At 34.9% G+C, this 18940-nt stretch overlaps 2 protein-coding genes across 2 annotated transcripts; both read left to right on the plus strand.

Annotated features, from left to right (window-relative positions):
- Nucleotides 1–3941: 3941 nt before the first annotated feature.
- LOC142169857 (putative aspartic protease At2g35615) lies at nucleotides 3942–4388 on the plus strand. The gene has a single exon (XM_075231791.1). It carries the CDS (start codon nucleotides 3942–3944, stop codon nucleotides 4386–4388), a length of 447 nt encoding a protein of 148 aa, XP_075087892.1.
- A 19-nt stretch (nucleotides 4389–4407) lies between these two features.
- On the plus strand, nucleotides 4408–4968 carry LOC142169858 (aspartic proteinase nepenthesin-1-like). Its single transcript, XM_075231792.1, has one exon. It carries the CDS (start codon nucleotides 4408–4410, stop codon nucleotides 4966–4968), a length of 561 nt encoding a protein of 186 aa, XP_075087893.1.
- Nucleotides 4969–18940: the final 13972 nt, after the last annotated feature.

The raw sequence follows: 18940 nt of genomic DNA on the forward strand, positions 1-18940 counted from the left end.
GGTCGTAGATGCTGTGTGAAGGTCACAGAAGTGGAGTCGCTTCTACAGAAGATTGGTCGTAGAAGCGGACGAGTGTAGGAAGGCCTGTCCGCAGAAGCGGACGTGTTTGCACAAATGCGCACCCGCAGAAGAGGGATTTAGACCGTAGAAGCAGAATGGGTGCGAAGAGCTGATTCCGCATAAGCGGATCACGGGTCACAGAAACGGTTTCGCAGGTGCGGATAATTGGCCGCAGGTGCAAAAAGCCTGGGCAGTGTTTAAAACCGAAGGGCTTCGTGATTTTTGTCATTTTGGACTTTGCAAACTCGGTGTAGGGCGATGTTTGAGAGCCTTTTCGAGGGATTTGTTGAGGTAAGTCTCTTGTGCTTGTTTTTGATTAATAATTTTGTTTTTCCATTGATTTTCCCACCTAGATTGTATGTGTTTAAGGTGGAATGTGGGAGTTTGAGGCTAAGGGTTTGGAGAGTTGATTTGAGGAAATGAGTGGCGATTTGGTGTCGGATTTCGGTAATTTTGGTATGGGTGAACTCGATATCTAACGAGTGTTCGTATTTTGTGACTTTTACCCAATTACGAGATGTGAGCCCGGGTCGACCTTTTGGGCCGAATTTTTGATTTTTTGCTAATGTCGTAGTTTCATTATTTAAATTAGTTTCTTGTAGATATATTTATAGTATGAAATTATTTTGTCTAGATTAAAGCCGATTAGAGTTGAAAAGTCGAGGGAAAGGCATACTACTTGACTGATTGGACAAGATTTGAGATAAGTGACTTGTCTAACCTTGTGTGGGGGAAATCCCCTTAGGAATTGGTACTGTTATAACAATTTGTGATATGTGAGCGCCGTGTACGCGAGGTGACGAGTTCGTACACGGGCTGAATATGAAAAATTCGGTTCTTGTTGATTTGTCATCTTTTGAATTTCCTTAAATGAGTTGTCTTCTTTTAAAATACATTAACTGAGTTGCCTTAGTATATGTAGTGATCATGTTTAGCCTAGTATCGCATGTCTATGTGCCTTAACCCTTACTTGCAATTTGTGCAACATGCTTAGTTGAATTGCCTATTTTTCTTGATTTGAATTAAATCTTTAACTGCAAGATTTTTGCTGAAAGCTCGTATTTCCTTTAATTACCTGTTACATATTTACTTTGGAACTACGAGGCGGTTCCTCGGGAGATCCCCTTGTACTGCATATTTACTTTGGGACTACTAGGTATTTACAAGGGAGATCCTCTTGTACTGCATATTTACTTTGGGACTACGGGGTATTTACTCGGAAGACCCCCTGTACTGCATGTTTACTTTGGGACTACGAGGCGGTACCTCGGGAGATCCCCCTTGTCGTGCATGTTTACATTTGGGACTACGAGGCGGTACCTCGGGAGTGTGCCTGTTGTTTTCCTCTATTTACTGAGCTGTTATTTTTTCGAGGTTTCCCGTTGTTAAATTTTCAATCATTTCAAAATATTATTATATCTTCTGCCTTACTTTTCTTTTAAACCAGTAGGGCCCTGACCTGACCTCGTCACTACTCCACCGAGGTTAGGCTTGGCACTAACTGGGTACCGTTGTGGTGTGCTCATATTACACTTCTACACATCTTTTTGTACAGATCCATGTTCTTCCCACCAGACCAGATACCAGTGAGTTGGACCGCACGTGGGGACTTCAAGGTATATCTGCCAGCATCCACAGACCTCGAAGTTCCCTTCTATCCTTACTATGTTGTTTTTCTTATTTTCTTTAGACTCTGATGTATATAGACACTTAGTATGTGACTTATTTTCACCGGGTTTTGGGAGTTGTAAATTATGGATTTGCAGTTTTATATTTATATAGCATGTGTTGAGAATGAAGTTCAATTTATTATTTATGTATTCCGCAAGTTGTTAGGCTTACCTAGTCTTAGAGACTAGGTGCTATCACGACATCCTATGGAGGGAAATTGGGGTGGTGACAGAACTCTCAAAACCCGATGTCACAAGTGCATGAACATTTACTAAGGAGTATAATAATAATACAACATCTATCTAGAATATAAATAAGACATGACAAGTAAATAGTACGACGAAAACTTTGTGGGCTGCGATACGTAGTTGGGAATATAGCTCACCATAAAGTCTCCTCATTAGTTGCGCCCAGATGACCATCAAATGAACCTGTCAGATCCTGCACATTTAGTGCAGAAGTGCAGCATGAGTACATAAATCAATGCGTACCCAATAAGTATCTAACCTAACCCCGAAGATGTAGTAACGAGGGATCGATATCGACACTTACTAGAGGTCCAATAAAGCAATATGATAAATCGTAAGCATATATGAAGCACAAAATAATAATGGGATAAAACAGTAACCAACATATTCTTTCAAAATTCTTTTAACGATATAAATTTCTCAATCTCGTATCCTATCCCAACAGCTTGAAAAATATCAAGTGCCAATATCAAAGGAATGAATACCATATAAAATGCCAGGCATCAGTGAAAGTATAATCTCGTGAATATTCGGACTGCTAACGATATAACACACGAATTTATGACGAGGTCATACGGCTCGATCCAGAATAATGTGTACACTATCGAGAGTCGAGCAACACGAACCATAGATGCATCTATTACACTGCCGAGGCGTTCGTCCCTCTCCACAAAAAAGGAATGAAATCATCGAATTACGAGACACGTGCCTACAATACAGTACACGAACACAAGGTGATAAGGCTCGACCTAATATATATATATATATATATATATATATATATATATATATATATATATATATATATATATATATATATATATATATATATATATATATATATATATATTAAATTTCAATTACAAATTCAATTAATTAAGCCAGCTGAATGAGTTCAAATAATTAAAATATTACATGACAAAGTCCTAAGTCTACCCGAACATAAACATATTTTAGTTACGTACGGACTCTCGTCACCTCGTGCGTACGTAGCATCCACAACTAGTCTTTGTAGCACGATATTATTTACCACTAAACTTTTGAATCCCAAAACTTTAAAATTAAAAACAGTTCATCAATTTGTTAAACAAAATTGAGAAAGACAACGATATGTCTATAACAATAAAAAATACAATATTCAACATAAATTTCCAAGTAAAAGTATTATTCATCTATCTATATCTATATACTATATTAAAAGCACGAATGCCCTTGGCGAATGTCATTCATCTTTGTTTCCCTTTAAAAATAGATTCCACACTGAATAAAATAGTTATTTAATTATTTTTTTAATATTTATAACTTTAAAATCAACTAAATTTTGTTTATTAAACTCTTCTTTATTTGAACTATGTAAGAAGTCCTCATGTTTAAAACTTTAAAATCTATATAAATTTACCATTTAAATTCGAATAAATCAACTTACTTTACATATATAAACCAAATTGAACGATAGAATAGTTATTAAATGACGCCGCGCGTGTGTATGTTGATGGACTAACTTAAGGTGGATACATCCTGAATTGTCTTTGAACAAAATATCTTTAACATCCTGTTACTTTTCCAGTTGTTTTTCGAAAACTTAGAGACAGACAATTATAATGAGGAAACAACTTTGTATAGTTTGCACCCACAAACTTTGTGCTCCTTTCCGTATCTCTTTCTTTTTCCTCCCCCACCCACCCAATTTTCTATGTTTACTTCATCAATTTCTAATGAACTATGAACTCACAAAATGTGTGCTCCAAAAAAACTCAAACCTTATGTATCTAAATTGTTGAATCGGTAGTTAACTCTCAGAAAATATGCTGACCAATTTGACTAAAAAGAATCACATAACTATAAAAAGAAACAATATCCTTATGGTTCTATGCACCCTATTCCTTGTTATCTCTCTCTTGCTTTTAAAGGAAGGAAAGAAAGAAATTTAAAGGTCAAAATTTCCCCCGTTAATTTCTCAAAATGGTGGAATTGTTTCTTGTAGCATTACTATTGTTCCAAAATTGTGTAATCACACCTGGTTCTGCATCCCATCATGAGAGGCTAGTTATAAAAATTATTCACTATGATTATGTCAACTCGCTTTTCTACGACCCAAAACTGACACTTGAAGATCGCGTCAAAAGAATGAATCAAAGATCAGAGGCTCGTATTTCAGATCTAATGAATGTCTCAAATAATCTGAAAGAAGATGCGGTTGATGTTCGGATTTACCCAGCATATACCTCTCAGTTTCTTGTTCCATTAAAAATTGGTACACCTCTTGTGCCCCAAATTCTTACCATGGACACTGGGAGTGTATTACTTTGGGTTCATTGTGGCTATACCATTGGTGGTGAAGCCTCACCAGCTCCATTATACCACAATGCACATTCTTCATCATATGAATTAAGAAGATGCGTATTGTGAGACATCTATATGTGACCTTATGACTCTTAGAGGAAGATGTGGAAGAATCTCAAGGAGATGTGAGTATTTTGTAAACTATGCAACAGGTAAGACTAAAGGACATCTTGCTTCTGAAGTTATGTCATTTAAGTCAATCAATGACACTGAAGTGACTATCAAGCATCTTATTTTTGGATGCTCAATCTATTCTGATGGTGCAGATAGTGTTAGTGGAATCCTTGGGTTTGGACAAACAGCTGTGTCTTTGATTTCACAACAAAATTATACTGGATTCTCATATTGTATCGGTGATATAACCTATGTAGATTATGATTCAAATGCATTAATTCTCGGAGGCAAGCCTATAATGGAAGGAGCGTCCACTCCCATGTTTATGGTTATAGGCAAATACTTCATAACTTTAGAAAAAATCAGTGTCGGGGACAAGTTTCTTGACATTGATCCAAGCATATTCAAGAGAATCGATCACCAAGGCGGAATGCTTGTTGATACCGGGGCCACTGCTAGTTATTTGCCTGAGATAGCATACAAGAAACTGAAGGAGGAAATTAAAACTGTAATTGGTACGACGTTGGAATAATTTATAAGCAAAAGACCAGAAGAGCTTTGTTACTATGGAGTTGTCACCGAGGATCTTAAAGGCCTTCCAACAATAGCATATCATTTTGTTGAAAATGCTAAAATGGAGTTTACTGCTGAAAATTTGTTTAAACAAGATGAAGCTGACCATTGCTGCTTGTCCATACAAATTTCTGAAAACAACAAGACTCCTATGCCTTTTAGCGTACTTGGAGTTTTGGCGCAGCAATTTTTCTATATCGGCTTTGACTTCAACACCATGAGAATGCCCTTCACTAGGATAGATTGTGACCACCTGTTTGATTGATCATTATATTGTACTAAATTGCTTGTATTTTCCTAATTTCCTAGTGTTTGCAATCTTAAAAATTTCAGTGTGCCAATAGAGAATAACATTTAGAAACTCTAACTAATTAAATTCATCTATGGAACTATTAAACAACTTCAAAGAATTATCTAGACAATAGCGCAGTAGTAGGCAGTTAAATGTACTGTCAGATTAGTATGAATTAGACTAATTTTCACAACCGCAAGCAAAGTTCAAATTCTTCTTAAGATGGAAAGTGCGTCCATTATAGGACAATAATCAATTGAGTTTAGTGGTGACAAAAATGGACGAGTTGGATCGAATTTAGATGGGTTGAAAATGAGTTGACACCTAGTTAACCATATTTAAATGAACGGGGTCAACTCATTAGGGACGGATTGGATGAATCAAGCAAATTTAGATCGAAATTGCCACCAACTTGGTTAAGATACTACTACTAATCAAACATAAATATATTATTCATACTCCAACTTCCAACCGAGAAAACACCTGATACATTAATATTTTATCTCAAACCCAATAAATAAAATGGATTGGGATAGAATCTCAAAGACAAACTCATAAACTTCAAATCCTGGAACCGTATTTGAGAATCACCATGGATGAATGATCATAGTTGGATCAAAAGCCACGCATGCTACTTCTAACCACTTCTGAGGTGGAGATAATCTGAAAGGCCTTTTAATATGGGAAGCATTGTCTTTAACTCTGTCAGTGAAGGCTAAATGGCAAATATGTTGTGTTAGGGCAGTTTCATTGTTCCTGAAAATTGGAACTTGTTTTAGGGCTTCGTGGAATTCTGATACTGGCCATCTATTTGTTACCTCATGACCAAGGAATAGAAGTTCAAATAGCTCGCTGCATTTATAGATAGCCCTAAAACTTTTTTCAAACACTTCATTGGACATTGGAGTAAACGAAAGGTGTACACAATTTTCTATTTCTTCTTCTACATTCCATGCAGTAGTCGATGAGATGAATATTTACACGATAATTATGATTGTCATAATTACAATGGATCTTTGAGCTTCCATTACTAGGCAATCTTCTTAATTTTGGAATACGAAAAAGAAGAAAAGAATAATTTGTGGTTAGGATTGGTGCTAGGGACAATGAAGAGTGTAAATATTTTCGTTTTAGTCAGGGTTTATAGCACTTTTTGCATAATTCAAGGTAAAGTAGGACTAGGATTCTTCTTAACTAAATTTTGACATAATAATATTTCACGTCTCCATTACAAATTAGGAATTCGTTCAAGAATATATAGTTTCTTTTCTTTTCCTTTCCATTTTGAAAATTGCCAACGCACGCATAATGTGTGCATTTGAAAAATATTTATCTGAACCCTATGACACAATTTAAAAACTTCCAAAAATTTGAAAAGTTAATTAAAAAGTTTCTTAACAAACGTACTCTCAATATCATGTTACTTTTCCACTTGTTTTATAAAAAATATATAGACTCTTAACAACATAATTAATTGTGGTGATGACCTTGGATATACATTTCAATATTTTCAAAAGATTAAATCCACCTTATCCCATTAATCTTGTAGGGTAGGGAAACGCAAAAAATATCACTGGAGTTTACAAATCACATTACTATCCATTGTTTGAGGAAAACCTAATTTCGTTAGATATTGGGAAAAGAGAATATGAGTTCTTACAGTTTCCTTCGTTGTATCCTATGCAAATCCTAAGCCTCACAAGTAATGATATGAAAATCTTTAACTGTTTTACTAGGAAAAACTAATATATCCCGGTAAAAATGTCAAAAAAGCTAATAAAAGTAAAATAATAACGTAGTACCGAGATACGGTAATTAACAAGAATAAAAGAGTGACAACGACATCAAGATTTTTACGTGGAAAACCCTTTTGAATAAGGAAAAAACTACGAGCCCGAGACGAACAACTGATATCATTATAGCAAGGAATTTTACACTTTGTAGGTACGAGTAAAATACTCCAAAGACCACTACAACACTCAAAAGAAATAACCCTCTTTTGATATTCCAACCTCACTACAATATCGCTCACTCTCCATTTTTCTCACAGACTATTTTCTTATACCCTGTCTGTGAAGCCTCGCTCTTTCTTTCTCTTTTTTTGGTGTATCTACAAATAAAAGTAGATGCACTTATTTATAGTTGCAGAATGCCCATGATGATGTATGTAATGACATCAACACTGCTGTAAAAGTCTGCCCAAATCTTTTCTAGTATTATTTGGTTGGCTTGAAGTTTTCAAAGCAAAAGAAAACTTCTCTTCTATCACATATGGGATGGACTCAATAAATCTCCCCCTCTAGTCCCATGCACCTGAAGAAGGTAACTCTAGTTTTTTATATAGAGTTCATGCCGACAAGTTCTTTGTATAGCTCAGACTTGTCTCTTGGTACCACCTTGGTCAACATATCTGAAGGATTCTCACTAGTATGGATATTTTTTACCTGCATGGATCCATCCCCTATCCTTTCTCAAATCCAGTGATATCTCACATCGATATGCTTCGTCCTTGCATGATACATGATGTTTTTGCTCAGGTCTATTGCACTTTGACTGTCACAATAGACGACATACTCTTTTTGATGCAATCCAAGCTCTCGAAGGAACTGTTTTAGCCAAACCATCTCCTTTCCAGCTTCAGTAGCAGCAATATAATCTACTTCAGTTGTAGAGAGTGCGATAAACTTCTGCAACTTCGACTTCCATGATAACTTTGACTTCTATGATATAGCTCCCTGAAAATGTGAACGGGTATCCTGTAGTAGATTTACGATTATCAAGATCACCTATCATATCAGCATCCATGTAGCCCTTCAAGATTGGATCAGATCCTCCAAAACACAAGCAATCTCCTATAGTACCTCTTAGGTACCTGAGTATCCACATGACTGCTTCCTATTGTTCCTTTCTAGGATTTTCAAGGAATCTGCTAACAATACCAACTGCATGAGCAATATCAGGTCTGGTGCATACCATTGCATACATCAAGCTTCCAACTGCTGAAGAATAAGGAACTCTAGCCATGTTCCCTTTCTCTTCCATTGTTGTAGGACACATCTTCTTACTCAACTGTTGATGACCAACAAGAGGTGCATTGACTGGCTTAGCACTTTTCATGTTGAAGCATTCCAGTACACGTTCAATGTACTTCTCCTAAGATAGCCACAACTTTCTGCTTGTTTGCTGTTGAACTATCTTCATCTCTAGAATTTGTTGTGCTGGGTCCACGTCCTTTATATCAAATTACTTGGACAAATCTCTCTTCAACTTTGTAATCAGCTCCTTGTCTTGTTTTACATTCAACATGTCACCCACTTATAACAATAATATAATAAAGTTATTCCCATAACATCTTTTGAAGTATACACATGGATCAGAATAGGTCTTTATGTATGTTTGACCTTTCATGAATGAGTCAAACTTCATGTACCACTGCCTTGGTATCTGCTTTAATCCATAAAAACTCTTATTCAATTTGCACACCATGTATTTCTTTCCAGCTACTTCAAATCCTTATGGCTGCTCCATATAAATCTCCTCTTCCAAATCTCTATGAAGAAATACAGTTTTCATGTCCAACTGCTCCACTTCAAGATCTAGGCTAGCTGTTAAGATCAAGATTGTTCGAATAGAAGTCATTTTGACAACAGGTGAGAAAATTTCATCAAAATCAATACCTTTCTTCTGTTCGAAGCCTTTTACCACTAATCGAGCTTTGTATCTGACCAACTTGCCATTTTCATCTTTCTTGAGTTTAAAGACCCATTTGCATTTGAGTGGTCTTTTACCCTTTGGAAGTTCAACCAACTTGTACGTGCCATTTTTTTGTAGAGATTTCATCTCTTCTTGCATGGCTTTCATTCACTGGTTCTTTTCTGGATGGGGCAACACCTCCTTAAGACCTTCTGGCTCCCCCTCATCACCGATGAGCACATACTCTATGGAAGGGTACCTACATGACTCTACTCTTGGCCTCTCTGATCTCCTCAGATGTTGACAACAAACGTGTACGGCAGAAGGCCATTTGGTGTTAAAGTATTTAAGTATTCTTCTTGGTAGTAATTGTTGCTACATATTACGTTGAGTCAAAACTGAAAAATATTTTATTTTTACTATAAAACTTAGCAATCAACCTATTACTTAGTTGATCAACATATTCATTTCTTCTAGCTAAGATAGCTCTTTAATTTCTATCATGTAATTTGCACAATTTTGTTTTAATCTAATGATGAAAATATTTTCCTTATTAAATGCACTACTATTACCATTGGAGTTGATAACCAAGTGTTGTAGAAGAGCCAAATCATCTTTATTGGATGCTCTTCTTCGTTTCCAACACGAAACAAGAAATTACTGAATGTTGGATATGTTCTTATTTTTATATTTCTTGGCATTTGAATATTTTTCATTTGAGGTCATAAGTATGATTTAGCAAGCTAGCTTTTACAGTTTTTGTTTTCATCAATTTTGAAACTACTGATTGTACTTGACAGAAATCATATCCCAAACTATTACTTTTTCACCAAATGGTTCATTGATATCCAATATATCTCTAAAACTCTGGACAATTGTTTCGATCGTTTGACGCTTAGCCAAAAGCGCTTCATCTCATATTATCATTTTTGCTTTCCTTATAAATTTAGTACTATTGCTATGCTTTGATATATTTGTGATGGTTATTTCAACTATTTGAAGAGTATCAAATCTAAAATGAGTTGTACGACCCCATAATAAAATCATTGATGGCACACCACTTGTTCTTATTCTTAACAATATCATGCCTCTTAATCTGACATTTGCAAGTAATGCATGACATATGAATATTATTTTGATTCTGCCGGAGGCATCTACAAAGAATAATCTCGTTATACCAGAGTATACTTTTGATAGTATAGTCTTAAAAGCTTATTCTTGTTCAGGATTTAGCTTTGATGGTCTTCTTAATATTATACTAATCTTTTTTTACTTTGTTATCTAATTTTTTTAATCTCTAACACTCTTTTTATGGTATAAATTTATGTACCCTAACATTTTTTTAACTTGAAAAATAATTTTTCTCATATTGTAAATTTAAAAAATAATTTAATTGGATTTTCTTGCTAAATAATTAATTAAAAGATTTAATTATTTTGTTTTATCATTAAAAAATAATTTATTTTCTGTTGATTCAGATTCTTAATAGTAGTTCATCTCTTGTTTGAATATTTAAACGTAATTATAATTTTATCCACCATAAATTTTATTTTCAAAGAGTAAAAAGATCGATCTCACATTCTACTTTTAGATCTTTATGTGCAAAATCTTTAGTGGTATTGACTCTTTACCAATCTTTTTCTTTATCTTTCTCATACATTTATATTCTTAAAAATTTTCTTAGTTGTTCTTTAATAATTGGATATATTTTTCAATATTATACAAAAATTAAAAAAATATTATTTGAGTAGAAAAGCAGTTCAAATATAATATTATAATATATTATCTTGAAATTATTTTCTCTATTTTAACGCTTTATGCAATCCGTTTAGCATTATTTTTTTTATTGAATATTATAGAGTGATAATGTATTACCAATATGGAGGATTCTTATGAAATTGATTTTATTAAAACTTCCTATATATTTTTAATAAGAATTCAATAGACAAGATTGTATTAATTTTAAAATATTAAATATTAAAAAAATGCATAAAAGTTATTGTAGTCCAAGAAAAAATAAGTTATTACACCTATGTCCTTTCTCCTATGAGTTCTTCCGTTTAATATTTTAGGGCTATTTTGATATATTAATATTGTATTTATAATTTTATAATAATATAGGCTCTCTTTTTTCTAAATGAATTTGGACAATATAATACTTTCTCGAATTAAATTAGTAATAGAAATATTTTAAGAAGTATATCCTAAAAGTAATAGGATTACATGGCTAAAAATATGTCCATATCCCGAAAGTAATTATACTAATAGGAAATCTAACGTGTTCCTAAAGGTATTAGGTTTACATGCTAACATGTAGTATTATATATCTATACACTAAAATAATTATACTAAACACAAATGTGAAAATAATAGAACTTAGTAAGAAAATGCACAATAGATAATTTGATAGTAAGAAAATGCACAATAGATGACTAATGTCGAGTATACATACTAATAGAACCGACATTTTCTTATTATAAAAGTATGAATACAATGTCGGTTTACAAAAATAACCTTATAATATTAAGCATAATAACTCATAATAAAAGGACATAACCAAAATTCTAGATATTAGTCTTATAATCCTATTAGTTTTAGGATAGTTGTCACAACCCAAAATCCACTATAGGTTGTGATGGTGCCTAACGCCGTCGTCAGGCAAGCCAACGGTGATTGATCCGCTTAATTACTCATTTTTACTCCTTTTGAAATCATAATTTTCATTTATTAAATAGTATGAAATAGAATTTACAGGGTGAAACAGTGATAATTACGTGAACTACCATATTAAACATCCAGTAGGAACCCCCAAAACCTGGTGTCACAAGTGCATGAGCATCAACTAGGAAATATGATAAAATACAATATCTGTATGGAATACCAATTAGACAGGAGAATGTAAATAACTATGGTGGAGACTCTGTGTGCTGCAGACTCGTAACATGGGATGCAGCTCACCTAAATCCCCGCAATAGCCGCGCATCTGCGCCCACAAGACCACTAGACATATATGTACTTGTATAAAATATGCAACAAGTATAGCATGAGTACGTAAAATACGTGTACCCAGTAAGTATCTAGTCTAACCTCGAAGAAGTAGTGACACGGGGGTCGATTTCGACACTTACTATGGGCTAATAATAAAATACCAAAATTATAATTAAGCATGGATTATGTAAATACAGCTGAAAACTCAATAACAAGAAATAAATAATCAAGTTTTTCACTAATAGAAAATAACAAGTTAATTTCTATCGTTGAACAAAATAATCTCTCAAGCCAATGAAACAATATCAACTATAATTGGACTCCGATGAATTATTACGCACGTATTATGCCGAGGTCGTACGGTCCGATCTAACATACAAATATATAAACTGTGCATTGCCGATGTCAAGACCCGAAAATCACACCTGTTGTGATGGTGCCTATCCCAATACTAGACAAGCCGACAACATCAATAACCCACAATTTCTTTTAAATATTGAAAATATAATAATTAATTTTAAGGGGAAAATCCCACAAATATTGAATATAAATATACTCCCAAAAATTGATGTCACTGAGTACATGGGCATCTATACATCACAAGTATGGAAAACACGGTCTATAATAGTGTAAGACCAAATACAGTAAACAAGTAAGTAGGGAAGGAGAGACAAGGTCTAGAAACACGGCAGCTACCTCGGAATCTCCGCAAAATCAACTATGCGAAAGAATCATGACCCGCTGTGTCCGGGATCACCTGGATCTGCACACGAAGTGCATGGTGTAGTATGAGTACAACCAACTCAGTAAGTAATAATAATAAATAAAGAAAGGAAAGTAGTAACGAGCTTCACAACTAAGTCCAAATACAGTAATTTCCAACATGAAAAGGTAGGCATGCTTTCAAGTTCAACATTTAAAACTCCACAATAATTTCATATTGACTGAAATAGAAATAATGTTTTTCAGAGTTTTCCAAAATTGTTATATATGATAGCTGAAATGCAATAATAATGTAATCAATGCATATTCTGAGTCCTCTCATTCACTCCAACCTCATAGTCACTCCAACCTCACAGTCACTCATTCCTCTCATTCACTCATTCCTCTCAATCACTCAACACTCGGCACTCGCACTCAATAGGTACCTGCGCTCATTGGGGGTATGTACAGACTCCGGAGAGACTCCTTCAACCCAAGCGCTATAACAAGCAAATCATGGCATAAATCAATGAAACATGTTGCGGCGTGCACCCTGATCCCATAAATATCCTCACAATTAGTCCCTCGGTCTCACTCAATCATCAACCTCTCCAGTCTCTCGGGCTCTCAGAAATCATGATAAGCAGCCCAACAGCAATGATATGGTGCATCAATAATGAATAAGAGAGACTGAGATGTAATATGCGAGTAAAAATCGTGACTGAGTATGAAACAATAATTTAGCAGATAATTCAACATGTACACGACCTCTATGGATCCCAACAATGTCAACATATAGTTTAAACAAGATTTATAGATTACTTTCTCTTAATACGTGGAAAAATGTACGGATATTAACAGATTATTCAATTATACAGTTCCATGGAATTGACCAAGTAACAATTCCTACGATGCACGCCCACACGCCCATCAACTAGCATGTGCGTCACCTCAAAATAGGGTTATTCAAAACCGAACCGAAACCATTAACCGAACAAACTGATGGCTTATTGGTATCAGATTATCGCGGTAATGGATGATGAACGGATTGAGATTTTATAATTAACAACTTAACGATTTGGTGGCAGATTACTCAATTTATTTAACAGGTAAACCGTTTGTCACGGCCCCAAATTTCCTCCGTAGGATGACGTCATGGCACCTAGTCTCTAAGACTAGGTAAGCCTATCAATGCGGAATAATAATAAATATCTGAAATAAATAAACTAATATTCAAACAATTTCAACTCCCAAAACCCGATAGAAATAAGTCACAAGCTTCTAAGAATTTATCATCAATGTCTCTATATAACAGAATCTAAAGAAAATAAGGAAGCAACATAACAAGAATAGAAGGCGACTCCGGAGTCTGCGGGCGCTGGCAGATATACCTCGAAGTCTCCTCGTACAACTAGTTCACTAATGCCTGGTCTGATAAGATGTACCTGGATCTGCACAAAAAGATGTGCAAAAACGTAGTATGAGTTTACCATAGCGGTACCCAGTAAGTGCCAAGCCTAACCTCGGTAGAGTAGTGACGAGGTCAGGTTAGGCCCTACTTGAGAATAAATAATGACATGGTAAAAATGTTTAAACAATATAATTAGATAAAATGACAATGAAAATGAATCAAGTAGTATGTCACATTTAATTACACCAAATAATGACAAATAAATACCTCATGGAAACAAAACTCGAAATCCATTCCGTTTACCTTCCGAAATCCACCCGAGACCCTCGGGACCTTAACCAATTATACCAACATGTCCCAAAATACAATACGAACTTAGTCGAGGCTTCAAACCGCATCAAACAATATCAAAACGATAAATCGCACCTCAAATCAAAATCTATGAAGAATCGGATTCCGACCTCGATATCAAAAGTCAACCCCCCGGTCAAACTTCCCAAAAATTTGACTTTTGGTATTTCAAGCCTAATTCCACTACGGACTTCCAAATAAAATTTCGATCACGCTCCTAAGTCTAAAATCACCATACGGAGCTGTTGGAATCATCCAAATTCTATTTCGGGGTCGTTTGCACATAATTTGACATCCGGTCACTATTTGAACTTAAACTTTTAATTTTTTATCAAAATTTCATATCTCGGGCTAGGGACCTCGGAATTTGATTCCTAGCATACGCCCAAGTCTCAAATCACGATACGGACCTACCGAAACTGTCAAAACACTAATCCAAATCCATTTGCTCAAAATGTTAACTAAAGTCAACTCAGTTGAGTTTTAAAGCTCTAATTCACATTTTAATCCACTTTTCATATAAAAACTTTCTGAAAAATTTTACAAACTACGCACGCAAGTCGAGAAATAATAAATAGCGCTTTTTGAGTGCTTAGAACACAGAATTAATTATTGAATTTAAAGATGACATTTTGGGTCATCACACCGTTAACTCGTTAAGAATTTTTATATTTACACTTTTACCCCTATGTATATAAACTTGTTACTAGGGCAATTAGAATGGGGCATGTGCACTTTGGTTTGAATTCAGCAATAACTTATATTTTAGGGTAAATAATTCTATCGGGATGACCTCTACAACATCATAAATCCTAATATGGCAGAGTATAACAGTCAATTATTTCATCAACATGACAGAAAGTAACTAAATTTTCCTCATAAGGTCTAGTTGGAAATGAAAAAAGTCCAACCCATTGTTCTTGGTTCTAGAATTTTACTATTTCTTTTGTACACTCTAACAAATCAGATAATCAGCCCTGCCCTACCACCCTAATCTTTTGTAGAAGAACGCTTATATATTCCAAATAATTGTACTGGGTAGGACGTATCTTCTAAAGATGTAAATATTTTTCATCAGCATTTGTTAGATAATATATACAAAAGTAAAGTATTATTCTGTAAGTGGTTATCATATAACTTACCTTTTTCATTATCTTTTCGACCCAAAAGCAAAATCTTGAAAACATGTAAACATTTGAGTCTATGAAATATTAAAATAATTTAGCCTCTAGATGAAAATGAAGAACGCAGAGGCTCCAATATCACAACAATAATTAAGCTTCAAATATTAGCAAGTTAAATTTTCTTAGTCCAAGGAAAAAAAAGGGAATAGGTATTGATTGTTCAAGCAACTACTCTGCAATATTATTATGCGATACTGATTGTTCCTACAATGACCGATAATTTATTATTTTTTTTGGCCGTTTGGTATTGATTGTTCAACAACTTTCTATTTGGTTTGGCCGATAAACCATCCGATAACTGCCCGATCATTGTCAATCCGATACCAATCCGCCCGTTGTCTTATTAGATGGCTAACATATTACTATATTTATAATTTGATAACCGATAAACCGAACTGTTAAGCATAATTATCGGCCCGATCCACCCGATAAGCACCCCTACCTCAAAACTAGTCACATAACACATAATCCGGGGTTTCATACCCTCAAGACCAAATTTAGAACTGTTACTTACCTCAAACCATAAAATTCTTTATTCTGCAATGCCTTTGCCTCGTGAATCGGACTCCAAATGCCTCGCATCTAGCCACAAATAATCCGATTCAGTCAATAAAAATTATAGGAATTAATTCCATATGAAAATATAAATTTTTCATCAAAATCCAAAATTTCACCCAAAAATCGCCCGTGGGACCACGTCTCGGAACCCGACAAATGTTACAAAATCCGAAATAACATTCAACCACGAGTCTGACCATACCTATTTTACCTAATTCCGACATTAACTCGACCCTCAAATCTTCAAATTAAACCAAGAGGGTTTTCTAAACTTTCCAATTTAATTCACCAATTAAATGTTAAAAACAACTATAGATTCGGGTAAGTTGACCAATACTGAGTTAAGAACACTTACTCCGTTGTTTTCCTAGAAATTCTCCCGAAAATCGCATCTTCTGGGCTCTTTCTTAAACATTCTGTCCAGGTCTTTCCTCTTCACGAACGCGATAGCTCCCTTGCGTTCGCGAAAAATATTTTTGTGCTGCCCGGATTTCCTCCTTCGCGAACGCGAGCCTGGTCTCGCAAACGAGAAGACCAATTTCCCCCAGGCTGGCTTTCCCTTTTGCGAATGTGAGGCCTCGACCGCGAATGCAAAGCCTTGCCCCTCGACCCTTCGCGAACGCGTGCCCCCGGCCGCGAACGCGAAGCTTTGCCCCTCGACCCTTCGCGAACGCGTGCCCCCGGTCGCGAACGCGAAGCACAAAATGGGCCAGTCCAAATTTCCTCTTCGTGAACGCGACACTCCCCTTGTGAACACGATGAAGGAAACTAGATACCGGCATCAGAAAATTCCAGCAACTGTTTAAGTCCAAATTTCGATCCGTTAACCATCCGAAACTCACCCGAGGCCCCCGGGACCTCAACCAAATACACCAACAAGTCCTAAAACATCATGCGAACTTAGTTAAAACCTCAAATCACATCAAACAATGCTAAAATCACAAATCACACCCCAATTCAAGCTTAAGTTACCAGGGGACCGCAGATGCGAGGCAGTGATTGAAGTTGTAGAAGTGGCTATCGCATAAGTGACCAGGGGACCGCAGATGCGAGGTAGTGCTGGATAGACTTTGTTTTATATGGGATTTGGCCCATTTTCTTTCATTCTCTTTTGGTTGGGGCGATTTTTGTAGAGCTTCAAGTGGAAGTTTTCATCACCTATGTCAAGGTGAGTAATTTTCACATATTGTGAGTTAAATACATGGTTTGTATGTGGATTTAAATATGGAAATTAGTGAAAATTTTGAGATTTTGAAGAAAAACCTAGAAATTAGAATTTTTGGATTTTGATCACGAAATTGGATATGGAATTAGGAATAAATTATATATTTGAGTTCGTATTAATGGTAATGATTATCTTCGAATATTTTCGGAATCCGGGCACGTGGGCCCAAAGGTTGACTTTATTGACTTTTCGAGCAGAGTTAAAATTTTTTATAAATTGATTAATTATGGATAATAGAGTATATATTTATTGATTTGCACATTTGTTTTGCTAGAGTCATTATACACAATTCACATGATACCCCGTATAATTACTGTGTAGAGTCATTACTAGTCATGATGCCTCTAGTATCTATGACCGTGCGTTGCACGTTAATAATGGTACGTGATGATTTAAACGTTTATTTATATGAAGGAAAAATAAAATTTAATTAATGAGAGAAATTTTATGTATAATAATATAACAATCATTTAAATGCCAAAAATTATTATTACATTAGCATAATACATTAATTTAAAATAAAAGGACATCATCAAAACTTACACAAAAGATCAATTTGTCATGTTAGTTAGATAATTATGTATTATAGTATAAAAGTATTTAATGTGATGGTGTGTTAACGAACACTTCTTTGTGGACAATATTGTTTGGGTATGTTTCCTCCTAATGCTTTGGTTGTTCTGCCTTATCCAGAACTCTTGTTGTCGATCTTGATATCCCTCTTGAAAGTGCAACATACAATTGTTCGTGCAAGAAAAGATATTGCGGTAAATATAGTCCAATATTTAAGATGTATGTTCTTATACTTTATTTATTATATTTGAAAAACATAAGAATATTAAAAAAAAAATCACACAAATATAAAAGGATATTCCGTAGTTTCGTTAGACGAAAGTCGAATTGAGGGATAAGAATATACTTAGAAGTACTATCACGACCCTATTTCATCTATAGGTCGTGATGGCGCCCAAAATCACAGCTGGGCAAGTCAACTAGTGAATTAAACATATATTATTTCCTTAAATAATTCTCCGAGTAATTAAACTCTTCTTACTTGCAAGATTTAAGAAAAATACCAACGGTTCTGATTAAATAAAACCAAGAAAAACAAATACTTAAATCCACAATTCTACTAATGTATGTGCCAAGACCTGGTGTCATAAGTATTTGAGCATCTAGTAGTGTCACGACCCAAAATTCTCACCTTCGGACCGTGATGGCGCCTAATATTTCACTTGCTAGGCAAGCCAACGTTAGAATAATATTATCTATTTTTAAAACAATTTTAAATTTATTAATAACAAGAAAATAAATGCGGAAGCAAAGTTTGAAATATAGTGAAATAATCCATCAAACAACGGTGTCTAAATACCATCCCAGAATTGGTATCACAAGTGCACGAACTTTTAGAATAAATACAAATAAAGGTCTGAATAATATAAAGCTGTTTGGAAATAAACACACAACTAAAGTACAATAGACGGGGACTTCAAAACTGCGGACACAAGGCAGTTATACCTCAAGTCT

Source organism: Nicotiana tabacum, chromosome 15 (genome assembly GCF_000715075.1).
Source record: "Nicotiana tabacum cultivar K326 chromosome 15, ASM71507v2, whole genome shotgun sequence".
Lineage (NCBI taxonomy): Eukaryota > Viridiplantae > Streptophyta > Magnoliopsida > Solanales > Solanaceae > Nicotiana > Nicotiana tabacum.